General features: G+C 36.9%; 1 protein-coding gene across 2 annotated transcripts in view; it reads left to right on the top strand.

The window, feature by feature from the left end:
* The window catches only part of AGPS (alkylglycerone phosphate synthase), a 50359-nt gene that overhangs the window by 23152 nt on the left and 13128 nt on the right, over window positions 1-14079 (top strand). For both annotated transcript variants that reach the window (XM_036386594.2, XM_036386593.2), the window contains exons 8-16: window positions 99-179; window positions 1260-1385; window positions 3414-3522; window positions 3947-4074; window positions 6685-6736; window positions 8940-9016; window positions 10186-10298; window positions 11870-11939; window positions 12920-12981. In XM_036386594.2, the coding sequence (XP_036242487.1) occupies window positions 99-179; window positions 1260-1385; window positions 3414-3522; window positions 3947-4074; window positions 6685-6736; window positions 8940-9016; window positions 10186-10298; window positions 11870-11939; window positions 12920-12981 (818 nt within the window). The remainder of the gene's footprint in view (window positions 1-98; window positions 180-1259; window positions 1386-3413; window positions 3523-3946; window positions 4075-6684; window positions 6737-8939; window positions 9017-10185; window positions 10299-11869; window positions 11940-12919; window positions 12982-14079) is intronic.

Below are 14079 nucleotides of genomic sequence, written 5' to 3'. Positions count from 1 at the left end.
AAATTGTATGACTAAGTATGTTGATCCTATAGCATTAGGGAAGGAAGTAAACAGAAATCTTAAACACTCATTCTTAGTTTTAATTGGCTTTTCAACAGAATCGGATTCTCTGGATAGATGAAAAAAACTTAACAGCTTGTGTAGAAGCTGGCATTGTTGGACAAGATCTGGAAAAACAGGTATTTTTCTCTGGTTAAGTTTCTAGTATTTTTTTTTTATATATTTTTCTTGGGTATTGTTCATACCTTGTCCAAATCATTGAATTCTAGCTTAATTCTTGTGTGTTTTCATGCAGCTGGTAAGAATTATATGCAATGGTTATGAACCCACCCTTCTTAGTATATGACCAGTAAACATACAAAGCCACAAGTTCCTGTGGTATAGAGAAAACCATGAGCTAAATGAATTGCTGTAAACAGGATGTAGAAGTCACTTTCAGCCTTTAAGTTAGAACCACTGTGTACAACAGAACATAGTTAATGACCCATGTTACATGGTATACTTAAATACAGCTGTTCAACATGATTGTTATCAGTTGGTCAGTGCAAATTGATTATCTCAAATGCACTAATGCAGTTATCACTTAATGTGAGACTGCTTGGCCTTTAATTCTTGCTGTTTGACAGCTTTGGTGTTGTAATTCTGAGGGCATCCTGTCAACCTCAGGTGCTGTGCAGATGGCAAGGCCAAGTTAATGCAGAAAAATGAGAAACAAGTGACTACTTAATGTACAGGAATGCATGATCTGCATCACAAATAGTTGACAATGTTGCATACAGGAAGCCCAACCAGATGGCTGTATATTAAAACACATCTCTCCTTGAGGGAATTAAGTACAGGCAATTTGCTCAAATTTTCTGCAGACCTGCTGCATATCACGTTAGGATAGAAAGAACAAGAGATTAAGTGCCTTATTTATTGGCAGGGTTTGTGCAAAGTTGGCAGTTACTTAAGTTATAACTTTTTTTTGCAGATGTATATGAATTTTCACCTTGTTTTGAACAATAGACTTCTCAGTTTTAAAATACAGGGGAGGAGTATCACAGGGTGATATGTAGCACGGGTATGCACAGTAGAAGCAGAATCAACTTGCATGTCATGTACATATCCAAGATAACAGTTTCATAAATGGGTGTGTGGTAAGGATACTTATATTAAAAAAAAAAACAAAAACAACCCAACCAAGTATAGAATATTGAATTTGGAGTACTAAGTTCAGGCAGGATCTGTAGGATGTATTTTTTCTTTTCTTTCTTTAGCTTGCTGAAAGTGGCTTCTGTACAGGCCATGAACCAGACTCCATGGAATTCAGTTCACTAGGAGGCTGGGTAGCAACACGAGCATCAGGCATGAAAAAAAACATCTATGGAAACATTGAAGATCTGGTAAATAGTTTTAATACTTGTTATAATTTTTCTTCTCAGATATTTAACTTTTATAATTACTCACACTGGGAGGGTAAATAGTGTTTCTTTTTGTTATACAGTTTTGGCATCAAATCTTGACTGACATGCTTGTTTCCTTGTTTTTGGTATTAGTACTAGTAATCCTTATCACTGACATAAAAGTAATTCTCATTTGAGCACTACTGACTAGCTTAAGGAATTGTTACTCTGTCTTGACTCTGGTGCTGTCTTCTACTCTTTTGGACTCTCTATTCATCCAGTGTAATAACCCTATCAAACTTGGAGAAGTCCCATAGTCTCTCCTACCTGTTGTGTGTACCTGAAGATGTCTAGCTGAGCTGTTTGACAGCAAGCAAGCTCCCCACCTTCCTACATGCCCGTGGCTAGCAGTATTTTTTAAATCAGTAGGCTGATCTAATTGAGCATGTGGGTGCACAGTGGTGAGATCTAGTGCCACCACATGGTCTGTAGGAACCCAGAGGAAAGAAGCAGTGCACTGGGAATGGCAGTGTTCTACTCTTGAATTTGTTTTAGTCATTAAAGTGGTTCAGCTTTATATTAACTCAGATAATTTTTTGACTTTTAAGCATACTTTCTGATTTTAAAGTCTACGTTTTCTGTAACAACAAGTACATTGAATGTATTGAAGATAAATCATCACTGCTCAGACTTTGCCTGCCTTCTTGCTTCAAACTTCCAGCTTTCTCTCATAATTTGTTTAACCCTTCCATGTGTGAATTTTTTTCTTTCCTGCAGCACACTCTAGGTAATGTATCCATGTTACCCTAGGCTTTTTCATCAGTTCCTAGTTTAGACATATTTGTTCTGTGCACAGATGTGACACTTCACTGTCAGCGACTGAGGCTGGCAGGAATGACTCAGTTTTTATTCAGTAGCCCTGGCTGAAGTAAAACTCATAGCACTTACAAAGTGTCATCATGCCCCTGCTGCCTGAGTGGTACAGTTTTGCTTGTTCTGGGAGGTGTGAAGCAGAAGGCTTCTCTATTATGGAAGCATAACTTTAGGCTAAAACAGCTTCTGAAATTTTCATTAGGAGGAAATAGGAGCGAAAATTGATTCAGAACACTTGAACACATATGAGTTTCAAAATAGCACAGTGAGACTGTTTCAAGGAAGTGTTTACCTTTTGAGGAGCTTTATATCTTGAAACAGTGTGTTATATAAGCTGCCTAAAATCCACTTACTGCAGAATCAATGGTTCATAAATTGTATAGAGTAAAAATTACTTAACTACCTGTGCTTGAAAGTTGTAAAGCCATTAGCTGAAATTCAGTAATTTTGCTTCATTTAAAGGCATCACTAAAGCAAAGCTGAAACTCTACCCTTCCTTAGTGTAAAACAGAGGATTGAATTGAACAGAGGATTAAGAAAACCCACATGTGGGCTCTATTGCATGGGCCTGAATGAAGCTAGAAACAATAACATTGAAAAATACTTTTTAAAAAACAACTTCCTAGCCCTGCACATGTGTCAGTCTTATGGCAGCTTTTATATTGATAATCTATTTCACAAAGTATTTCACTACTTCCGTCTTTCCTCCTAAGTGAAATATTTCTGTAGCAATCAATGACTGAATTATAGTAGCTTCATCAAACAGCAGTTCTAAAGCAAAACTTAAGCAAAGTTTAAACCCTCACTTTTTCCCTCTGTAGTACAATGTATATTATGATTAAAATACTGGTGTATATAAAGTTCTATCTGTGAAGTTCTACACTGAGGAGCAAAACAGTTTTAACTGGTATTGCCTGGATGTAGCCACCAGTTGATATGATTTTTCATAGAATGGAAATTATCTGTTGTGTGGGGAAACCATGCTGTGTCAAAATAATGGTTGGTAACAGTTCTCAGGTTCTTGGGGTTGCCTACAGAATGTCTAAAACCTATAAAGCCAAACTGTATCAAACTCAATATGTTTTGTGGAAAATAAATATAGTAAAATCTGTGCTTAATGCTAGTATTGATAGTCATTGCACTTTGTTTAAACAGGTGATTCATATAAAAATGGTAACTCCTAGAGGAATAGTAGAAAAAAACTGTCAAGTACCTCGCATGTCAACAGGACCTGATATCCATCACTTCATTATGGGATCTGAAGGTAAAAACAGAGTAATTTCACATACTGCATCTTAATTCAGCTTCAGTAATGCTTGATTATTTGAGCATCTTTAATGCTGTGGCTTCCAGTGTGTTGATGGGTGGCATTGTGCAGGCATGAATTTCTTGTGTTAGAATAAAACATGGAGACCTTAATTAGGACTGAGAAGGTGCAGCTTTTAACACTGCTTTAAATGGATCTGTGGAGTCAGCCTACAAGTCTAGTAACAAAGAGCACAATTTAAAGAATATTTTGTGAGAATTGACCATGTAAAAAGTAAGGAATAAATCACTTGTTACTGCAAACTGAATTTTGGGGATTTCTGATTTATGTTAACTTATAACATTCTGGTACATGTTAAGTTGGGTAGCTTGCAAGCAGTCCATCTTGGAACACTTTGCTCAGTTTTTCTCCTCTCCTGAAGGAACCCTTGGAGTGGTTACTGAAGTTACGATAAAGATTCGCCCGGTCCCTGAGTACCAGAAGTACGGCTCTGTGGTCTTTCCCAACTTTGAGCGAGGGGTGGCCTGCTTGAGGGAAGTGGCAAAGCAGGTAAAGAAAAGCTGGCTGTTGACTTCTCTCAAGGACTCATGGATTCTAGCAGTAGGGGTGTATTGATGCTTCAGTATTTCTGGCTCTTGATGATAACCAGGAGTTTGAGGTAGGAATCTCGTAAACGTGTATGGTCCATGAAATGCAGGATATGGTCCATGAAGATTTTGGAAATTACTCAGTTGAGGACTGAGCATGTTATGACTTTGCTTGGTATTCTGAGCCAAAACATGGACAAGACTTTTAATGGCTTGTTTCAGTGGGAGTTATTTCATATTGCAGCCTGAAAAATTCAGCTTTGTATCTCCTTCCGCTGAGAACTTTACCCTCAGATTAACTATGTAAAAGGGACCAGTGTTTAAAGAAACTGACTTGCAGCATATATATAAAAGGCAGTTGAATTCATGGCTTTGAAGTGGTAAAGGAACAAAAGGAATGCACTTGAAGGATATGGCCTGTGTTAAGAAATCACTGCCTGGAGCACAGTGACATGGGCAGGTGAGATGGATATTACCAAGTGGAATTGTGCTTACACTGTGGTATTTAAATAGAGAATAGTGCAGGCAGATGGTTTCAGGTAGTGAAGTACTTATATACCAAAGTTCTCTAGTACTTTTCCTCAAGGCTATGCATCCAAACAAATCTTAGTCTGGCTAGCCTCTTTCTCCACTGACTAACTTTCCTCTGCTCTGTGCAAAATTATACCAAATTATATATGAATGGTAGAATGCACCCTGAATTGGGGAAATAATTTCAGAGTTGTTTTAATTAATGCCAAACTAAACACAGCTTTACATTTTTTCCAGTGATTGGTCTAAATTAATGGCTTAATGTTCCAAGCCAGATGTTCAAACTGGTATGTGAATGACATGTATATGCTAGTCAGCAGCACTTGCCAGTTTTTCTGTCGTGCTTCTACTGCTAGTGCTTGTCCTTCCTTTTAAAGGTACCTCAGCAGACTTTTTGGGAATGCTTAATCATGTGGCTGATCAACATTTAAAACCAGTTAAGGAACTCATGTGTTTTCCCTGTCTGTGGTTTTAGTTAGAGGGAAAAAAAGAGGCACTATTTGCCACTTAATGTTGCTCCATTTCTAAGCTTCTGTTGCTGCTGCTGCTGTTTCTCTGCTTACTTGAGCCTGAACTACTTATTCTCTTCTGTTGCCCCTCGCATCAATCTGAGTAGTAATTAAAATGATTGCTCTCTGAAAAGCTCTTTTATGTATCAGACCACTTTAATGTAAGGATAATCAGCCTGTAGGGTGTGGATGGGTTGGTCTCATTTAAAACCACTCCCACAGCCTTCTGTCAACCTGCCTGGTGAGCTCCCTTAGCTCTTTATGTTCTTTCTTCCTCTTGTGTGACCAAATACATATTAATGATATTGTGAGGAGTGAACATGTCAAATGGAGTGAAAGAAAAGTACATTCCATTTCCATGTGATTAGATGATGACTAGCCTAAAATTCAGACTTTTGTCATATTCCTCTGGCCATACGTTTAAGTATGACTGGACATGGCCCTCAGTGAGTATACAATGTAGGCATATACATGACCAGAAACTTACCTAAGTGAATGCAGCTGTTCTTACAGTTTTTCAGCTTCCTGTATAGTGCAGAATCTAGATTAGACCCAAGTACAGATTTTGGTTGCAGTCTGACAGCAGAGCATGAATGTACCAGGTCCAGCCAGGATCAGCTTTTTTCATAGTAGCATGTGTGGTGTTAGCTTTTGTATTTGTAACCAAAAGAGTGTTAACACACCAGTGTTTTAGTTATTGCTAAACAATGTGTACACAGTGTCAAGTCTTTTTCTGTTTCTCCCTCTCTTCCCACCACCAAGTGTGTTGGAGCAGATAAGAGGCTGGGAGGGTACACAGCTGGGACAACTGACCCAAACTGACTAAAGGCAAATACCATATAGCATCATGATCATAAATGAAATAGAGGGGGGTGTTTCATAGGGGTTGCCATTGCTTGAAGACTGGCTGCATATTGGTCAGCTGATGGTAATTGATTGCTTTTTGCATTGTGTTTTGTGGGGGTTTTCCCCCATTTTGCTTACCAAGCTGTCTTCATCTCAACCCATGGGTTTTTCAGCTTTTGCCCTCTGATTTTCCTTCTCCATCCCACTGGGGAGGGGGCTGAGTGAGCAGCTGTGTAGTGCTCAGCTGCATGCCAAGATGACCTTCAACAATTAAACTTTTTCAATGGTTTTTTTATGTATGTGTCTCTGATTACACAGAAACATAAGCTTGATGTGCTAAACAAGTGTACTATCTTTAGTGCATATGCCAATTAAGAAAAAGAATCAAAATGTGAAGATCAGTGTTTTTGGACTATTCCTGTGTTGGCTTGAGGTTAAACTGAAAATTCTCCATGCATTATATCTAGACCATCTACTATACCTAGTAGATGTTGCTATTCCAGTGAAAACAAGTTTGTAGTCACCCTGTTTCAATGATGGTGATGGCCAGAGGTCTCTGGTATCAAAGTGTGCTTTCTTATATGCTATTTTGTAATGAAAATTTAATTGTAATGACTTTTAAAACCAACTATATATGTAATCTTTTTATTCTTCCTTCCTCTTACTCCCCTGACTTTGCCTCCAAGAGATGTGCTCCTGCATCAATTCGCCTTGTCGACAATGCACAGTTTCAGTTTGGTAAGTATGTGGATCATCACGGAGTATCATGTTTCCAAGGGCTTTTTAGTAGTTCAAGTCTGTTTTGGGTAGTAATTCTTTTGCTCAAATCTGGACAGAGGGCAGTGAACCCAGAGTTCGAACTCCAGATAGTGCCATAGTGTGAGTTTGGGAAACAGAAGCCTGTCTTTTTCTCTGAGGAAACACTATGCACTACTTGAGTCAGTAAAGAGCCATGCTCTGCCTATAAATGAGATGGGTTTTCTGCTGGTTCCTTTCTTGACATTTAGTCTATTGGTGAGATTGAAAGTCTGGAATCACTTCCTCTATTTTGCTGTAAAGGAGTAGAGATTCTAGTTTTAAAATACAGTACTTGAAACATTTTCTTCCTAAGAGTATTAATGAGAAGTTGGATATGATAAAAAAACCAGGATGCCAGCACCTTATTTTCAAGGTAAGTGGGTTGTTTCCTTTAAATTTCATGAAAGCATCTCACAGATTCCTTAGAATTCTTAGGTTTTTAAAAAATATTCTGATATAATATTTGATTGGGACAGAGGTAATGACATATTTGTCCAAAGTGATCTGTCTGTTTTCAAAAAAAGATAAAGTGTTGTAAGTGCTGTAAGTGTGTGCAAGTACATCTCAGCTGTTAGGCTTTAGGTATTGAAAGTCAATGAAGCTACCAGAAGATTCCTGAAGACAAAAGATTTCATAAAATTTCAACTAGTTCAAACACCTAAATAGGACAATGTCAAATATGCAGAACAATAATATCTCAGCAATTCTAAGGGAAAGCTGTCATTTTAAATTCTAGTGGATTTGGTAGAAGATATGTTCTAACTCAAGACACTCTGATTCTGGAGACTCTAAAGTTCCATGACCCAAAAGCTAATACCTTGCAGAACTTGCTGAGAACATGCTATTTTGATTGTACCCAGAAGATGAAAATGCAAAGTGTGACTGACCTTGAAAACCTCTACTATGATACTTCAGCAAGTCAGAATTCTTGAAACTTCTTTTGCACAGAAGCCTCAGTGATAAATCTCAGCTTCAAATGGCATTAATGTAGTGGTGTTGAAAAAGCTGAACTTCATTTTTCAAATCAAGGAAATTGTGATTTGGAAGAGCTGAGAAGCTCAGCAAGCCTTGCTGCTTGCTTTGCTCATTTTGTGCTACACTATTCTGCTCTGACATGTCCAACAGAAGCAGGTGCATTTCTTTTTCTTTGGGAAGCACAATTTGACCAATTGCAAGCTGTGAACATAGTTTCAGGTGTGTCAATATTAATTTTTCTTGTAATCATTGTTAAGTAGTTTTTTAGACTGTGGTTTAATAAATCCACGCTTTTTCTGTGCTTACTGAAGTGTGCTTGTAGATGTCCTCCTTGGGGTTTGTATTTGCAGAGAGACTTCCTCTTTGCTTAAGAGGAAGAAAGAGAGCACATAGTTGTTGAAGTTCATGTGTTATTGAGGAGGAAATGCTTTGTGAAGTATTTTAGAACGGAGTATCATGTAAATGGTGCATAACTTTTTATGAATTGGGCTCACAGCATGTAGGCCAGATGCCAGGCTGCTAAAATGAAGCAGTAATGAGAGTTCAGAAGTTGTTTGTGACTGAAAACAATGGAACAAACAGTAAAAGACTTTCATCTCAATTAAACCCAGTCCTGAGGCAGAAATGTTAATTTAACAGGCTCCAAGACACCATTTATATATCCTGGTAATTTTAGTTCCCCGTTTGTCATTAAGGAAGCAATAACTAGCTTTATGTAGAAAACTTCACACAAGTGATATAACTGTTAAAGAAAAAATGCTTAACTCCTAACTTTCACCATTTTTGGCTGTTTGTTTCAGTGGTTTTGGTGTAACTTGAAAAAAAAAGTGACTGATTTTTGCTTAGTTTTGTGGTGTAAAAACTAATGAAGCACTCTCTTAAAAATTTTCCACATGCCATAGGCTTGTGAGATCTAAACTAGGGCAGCCTTAATTAAAGTGTCAAATATTTGTGCACAGGTGTACATATGTCTTCAAAAAATTAATGAAACTTTTTCCTATATCATGTTCTAAATGAGTAGAGCGAATTCTCTTTAATTTTGATAATCAAAGTGCTCTGAGCAATTCTAGTTATTTTGACTACCAAGCTATTTTTTATTTGCCCCTTTAAGTAAGAATGTTAAGAGCACTGTTTCCCTTAATGTGCCTTTTTCTGCTTTTTGCCAAAGGTCATGCTCTTAAACCACAAGTTGCTTCCATTTTTACATCGTTTTTGGATGGACTGAAAAAGTTCTACATCACAAAGGTAATTTTGGGGTTTTTAATATTGGTTTGAATTTTGCATGCTGTTCATAAAATTCAAGATTTTTTGGTAAACTGCTTCTAATGCAGCTGAGTTTGAGTGTAACTGATAATACAGTGTAAGAACTTGGGGTTCTAAAGGTGGTTGAATTCAAATGAGATTGTGTTTGAGGAGTTATTCCAAGAGGGCTGTTGTTACTGGTCATACCTGTATAAGAGATTAATGTGCCATGTCTAACAGTAACTTGGTGACAGGGGAAGACTGGAACCAGTTTACCCAGCTGGCAGACCAGTGATAATCAGTGAATACTGATGGATCAGTGAATACTGATACTATATTTTCATCCTCCTAGATTTTTTCCAAGGCATGATCTACTTTGTTATTAGAGTGAGCTAGAATTTGGGAAGATCCTCAAGATATTAGGCAGATTTTCCCACACAAATTAGTTTTTTGTCTTTCTGGAATTCATTCCTTATTAACCTACAATGATTTGGTGCTAAAATGATATCACCTAGGCTTTTGTGTTAAATATGTTATCTTATTATTGACTTTTTTCCCTCCAAATTACCTAACTAGAGAGTTACTGCAAATATGGGTATTCAAATGTAGAAAAATTTCATTATCTTCCAAGAGTGGGCATACTTCTGGAAGACAGTGACCAGTGTTGATTCTGCTGTTTTTTCTTGGATTATTGAAGTGGGAAATAATATGTGTCTGGAGCTTCTTTTGTTAGGGAATACATACTCTGTTTAGAGATAGCCCAGAAGTTTTTCCTTCCCTCCACATTCATGATGGTCATAGTTTTCTTCCTGCTTTTTTAGCTGTTTAACACAGGAAGAGTTGATTAAATATAAATGTCTCTATTGCTCAAAGCATTTAAGACCTTTTTTTTTTCCTACAGCATAGGTAGACAGCTGTTATGCTTATCCTGCTTTTTAACAGGAGGAAAGAGGTGACACACAATTTCTGTTATTTCCATTGACCTGTCCTGTCAAGGAAAAACTTAAGTGTTTTGGGAGTAAATTTTGAAAGACTTTTTCCTCTATCATTCCTCTTAATTACAGCAATACTTCCTGACCAGGGCGCATGCCACGTATTTGAAAAGTAAAAACCTCTTCCTTGTATTCTGCCATGTAGACTGTGACTAATGGCAAGTTTGTCTCTCTCTGCAGTTTAAAGGATTTGATCCCAACATACTGTGTGTAGCTACCTTGCTCTTTGAGGGTGACAGAGAGAAGGTTCTTCAGCATGAGAAGCAAGTCTATGATATTGCCACCAAGTTTGGGTATGCTTTTCAAAGTACATTTTCACTGTGAAGCTGGGAATGAACTGTCCAGGAAAAAATTAGACTACCATATTTTTGTAATGGTTACTGTATGAATATGTTCTCGATTTACTAGTTTGAAGTGGCAGCAGCCAATTAGCTACTGAATGCTCCCTTTGATACATGTGGCTTGTACTAATTAATAGGTAACTTTACTGAGAAACTTCAGCTGTCTGTATATTGAAGAAAAATATTTACTAAATATAAAATGAAAGTTACTTAAATGGAAACCAGCCTTTAATTGCTTACAGCATGGAAGCAGCTTGTTTTGCAATCCTAGACTCTATATTTTCACTACAGAAAGAGAGACAAAATCATTAGGGCGATATTAAATTTTTGCAGAATTCATGTGAGTATATGAATACAAGAAACTTGTTTAGTTGAAAGAGTGCAGTGATTTTCTGTCCCTTTTTGGGGACAGAAAATTTCCTGCCACTTTTCTGTCCCCAAAAAGGGACAGAAAACACCCATTGAAGTGGCAGGCTGAGTAATGATCAAGCAGTTTCTTTCCTTCTGCCTTGATAAAGTGTGGTTGATTAAAACTATCATTAAAACTGTGATTTGTCAAGAGTGTACTGTTATTGCTAATACTAGTCTCAGCTATTCAAATATACATATAAGTGCTGTTTTATCCATTTCAAGGCTATAACTTCTGAATTTTGTGCTTTTATCATGCTTTCATTCTGTTACTTCAACTATGAATACTTTTGTATTTTGGTATTTCAAGATGGTAGTGTATTGGTAAGGGGGAAACTTGTCTGTGTTACAGGCATTAGAAGATGGTGCTGTCTATGCTCCTTTAATAAGGCTGTTAGTGAAATCTTCAATAGGTTAACCTGTTTTAAAATGCTAAACTATTTAATGGCTTTCTAGTATAAAATCCTTCAATTCTATGCTTCTTCAGGGTGCCTGATTTCACACCCATACCCACCTCTCTCTCAGATTTATGGGAGCTTGTAGGAAGACTGATTCCAGAGGCATAGCACTTTCTTGTTCTAGAAACCAATAGTTAAAAACAAATGCTTTCAATAATCCCTCCTAGACTAGTGAAAGCAAGGCTTCCTTTTTCTTTAGAGCTATGAACTCTGTGTCTTTTTTTAATTCATTCAGATCTCTTATGCTTTGGAGATCTTAAGTCTTGGGGTCTCATGAGTTGTACACATAAAAGTACACAAATTCAACCTGCTTAGAAATGTAATTACCCATGTTCCTGTAAATGAATATCCAGAATATATTGTGTCTACTTGTGTTTCTCCACTCTTTTGTGAGTTTTGAAGACTGTTTTCTAAGATTTTGTCAAATATTTTGTGAAGTTCATCTCCAGGTTATGGAATGAAAAGAGGAATGAATAAAGGTCTGGTCTGAAGTAACTTCTGATTTCTAGTGACGAGACCTTGCTATTAGCAACCACTTTAACACAGCTTAGGCAGCTAAACTTGAACGTATGTTTAATAATCAAAGTTGTTTTATAAATATTTTAGAAACTGATGACTAATTTGGTGGAAAATTAATTAAATTCTTGTAAATTGCAGTGGCTTGGCAGCAGGAGAAGATAATGGACAGAGAGGATACATGCTGACATTTGTCATCGCTTACCTTCGGGTAGGTCAGCTTTTGTCTGTCTGCTGCAGCTTCTGCTCATTAATGTAACAAAACATAGACTGTTTCTTTGAAGATGCTTTCTCTGAAATCTGAGTGCAGGCTGCCTTGGGTGATATCTCAGAGGTTGTATCAACCCAGGATCAACCTAGAGGTTGTATCTCTTCCATTTCGGAGCAGTGATTATTCATGGAATTCCATCTGCAAAACACCATAGACATTAATTTATATTCTTGTTAAGAATAACAATAGTATTAATTTATTTTCTTGTTAAGAAAATAGCTTCTTATAAAGGGTAGGGAGATTAGATTGAAGAATCCACAGGGTGAATGAAATCAGAGGCATGGAGTGTACTTGAAATACTCATGTGCTCACTTGTCTTTTTACTCTTCTTTGGCAATCTGCTTATGACTGGTTTAAATCAGAATTCCAGCATAAAGGACTTTTAGTCTAAACTGCTGCAGCTGTTCTAACACATTTTAGTCTTACTGTTTGAGATTTTTTTATTTTTCAGAACAATATGCACATCCTGAGTGTTTGATTTGTTGGGGACAAATCACTGAATCTCCCTTTATTTCAGCAGGCTGTGTGTCAGATGGGAAGATGTTTGTCTTTTTTCTATCTAGACAGTGACTACATTGCACAAAAATATTTTCACTAGGTATTATACTGATGAGCACAGTGAAACTCTTGGCTTGGTACTATAGTGATAGAAATATTTGATTAGTGTAGATGTCCTGACAGTCTGACAAGTTATCTCAGTGTAGCCATGACATCAAAATGTTTGTCATCTTTAAGAGCTTCCCTATTTCCCTATTAATAATAAACTTGCGTCAGTGGGACATGTGGGTGTTTTTGCTAAATTAGAATTTCTGTTCTTCTGCAAACTAAAAAGTTGTTCACCTGATAACTGTGTAGCATACACTGGAATCCCAGATGCTGATGCTGAATGTTACTGATAATTTCCTTACTTTTTTTATTAGGACCTAGGCCTGGATTATTACATAATAGGAGAATCATTTGAGACATCTGTTCCTTGGGATAGGTAAACTCTGATTACTTTTCAGAATTTCTTAAAACTTGATTTCATTCAAATGGTTCCTAACTCATGTTTGCTCATGAGGATGCTTCTTTTAGGCCTTACATGTATTGGATGCAGCCTGACATACCTCGAGTCTTGCAGCTCTGTGTTCTTGCTAAAGTTGCTGATAAATTACATACCAGAATTTTGTACCTGCAGTGTATCAAGCTTTCAGTAGTATTTCCTCTTAGGTTACCTTACTGTAACAAATTTAGAATTTGAAATTGCCCTGTTTAGGAGGCAGGACATTGGTGACAGTAATTACAGTGGGGGACGAGAGCCACATGTGTGGGATCAGCAGTGTATTTCAAAGGGATTAGTCTGTAATTAAGATGAAAAAAATCAAATATATTTAAGTAAGTTTTTTTCTTTTTCCAGCAATGTAGGGAAATACTGAAAAAGTAACTTTTGCCCAAGATTGAGATCTTTTACCTAAGGGTATTTTATCTATTAGCTATGGTTGAGAAACATTTGACCACAACAGAGTTTAATATACAAAATCATTTTGGATGCTCTGGTCCATTTGGTAAGGCTGAAATCTCTTAAATAGGATCTAAAGTGATTTGAATCAAAGCTTTACAGCATTCAGTGCAAAGCCTGATGACTTAAGCTGGCAACCCTATACCCTTGCTATTGAATTTAGTGGCAATCGTAAACTTCAGCCCCTGTTTGAAAATTGGCACAATGTCCTAAGAGTGTAGAAGAAATTTGAGGACAATTTTAAAGTGAAAGTGCTCTTCCTTTTGGTTTTATAGATTTTGAAGCATGCTAACTTCTTAGTCGCCAATTTTTTTGCCATCCCCTCGTTTCAGACAACAATGAATTTTTACTTAAGAAAGTATTTTAAGTTGTCCCCACCAAAGCAAATGCTTTAAAAACCTTTTTCTGCTTTGATTTATAAGGACCATGTAACTTTCCATAAACTGATTAACTTGTTCTTGACAGGTAGCAGATACTTGAAAAAAATATTTAGCTGACTTTCTTATTCACTAAATGGTTAAATTCTCTTGTGTTCTGTGAATCTTTAATGTAGTTCTAAATCTGTGTAAAACACCAAAATCT

The sequence above is a fragment of the Molothrus ater genome, chromosome 7, assembly GCF_012460135.2.
Source record: "Molothrus ater isolate BHLD 08-10-18 breed brown headed cowbird chromosome 7, BPBGC_Mater_1.1, whole genome shotgun sequence".
NCBI classification, from domain to species: Eukaryota; Metazoa; Chordata; class Aves; order Passeriformes; family Icteridae; genus Molothrus; species Molothrus ater.
This window is presented reverse-complemented; position numbering and strand designations above follow the sequence as displayed.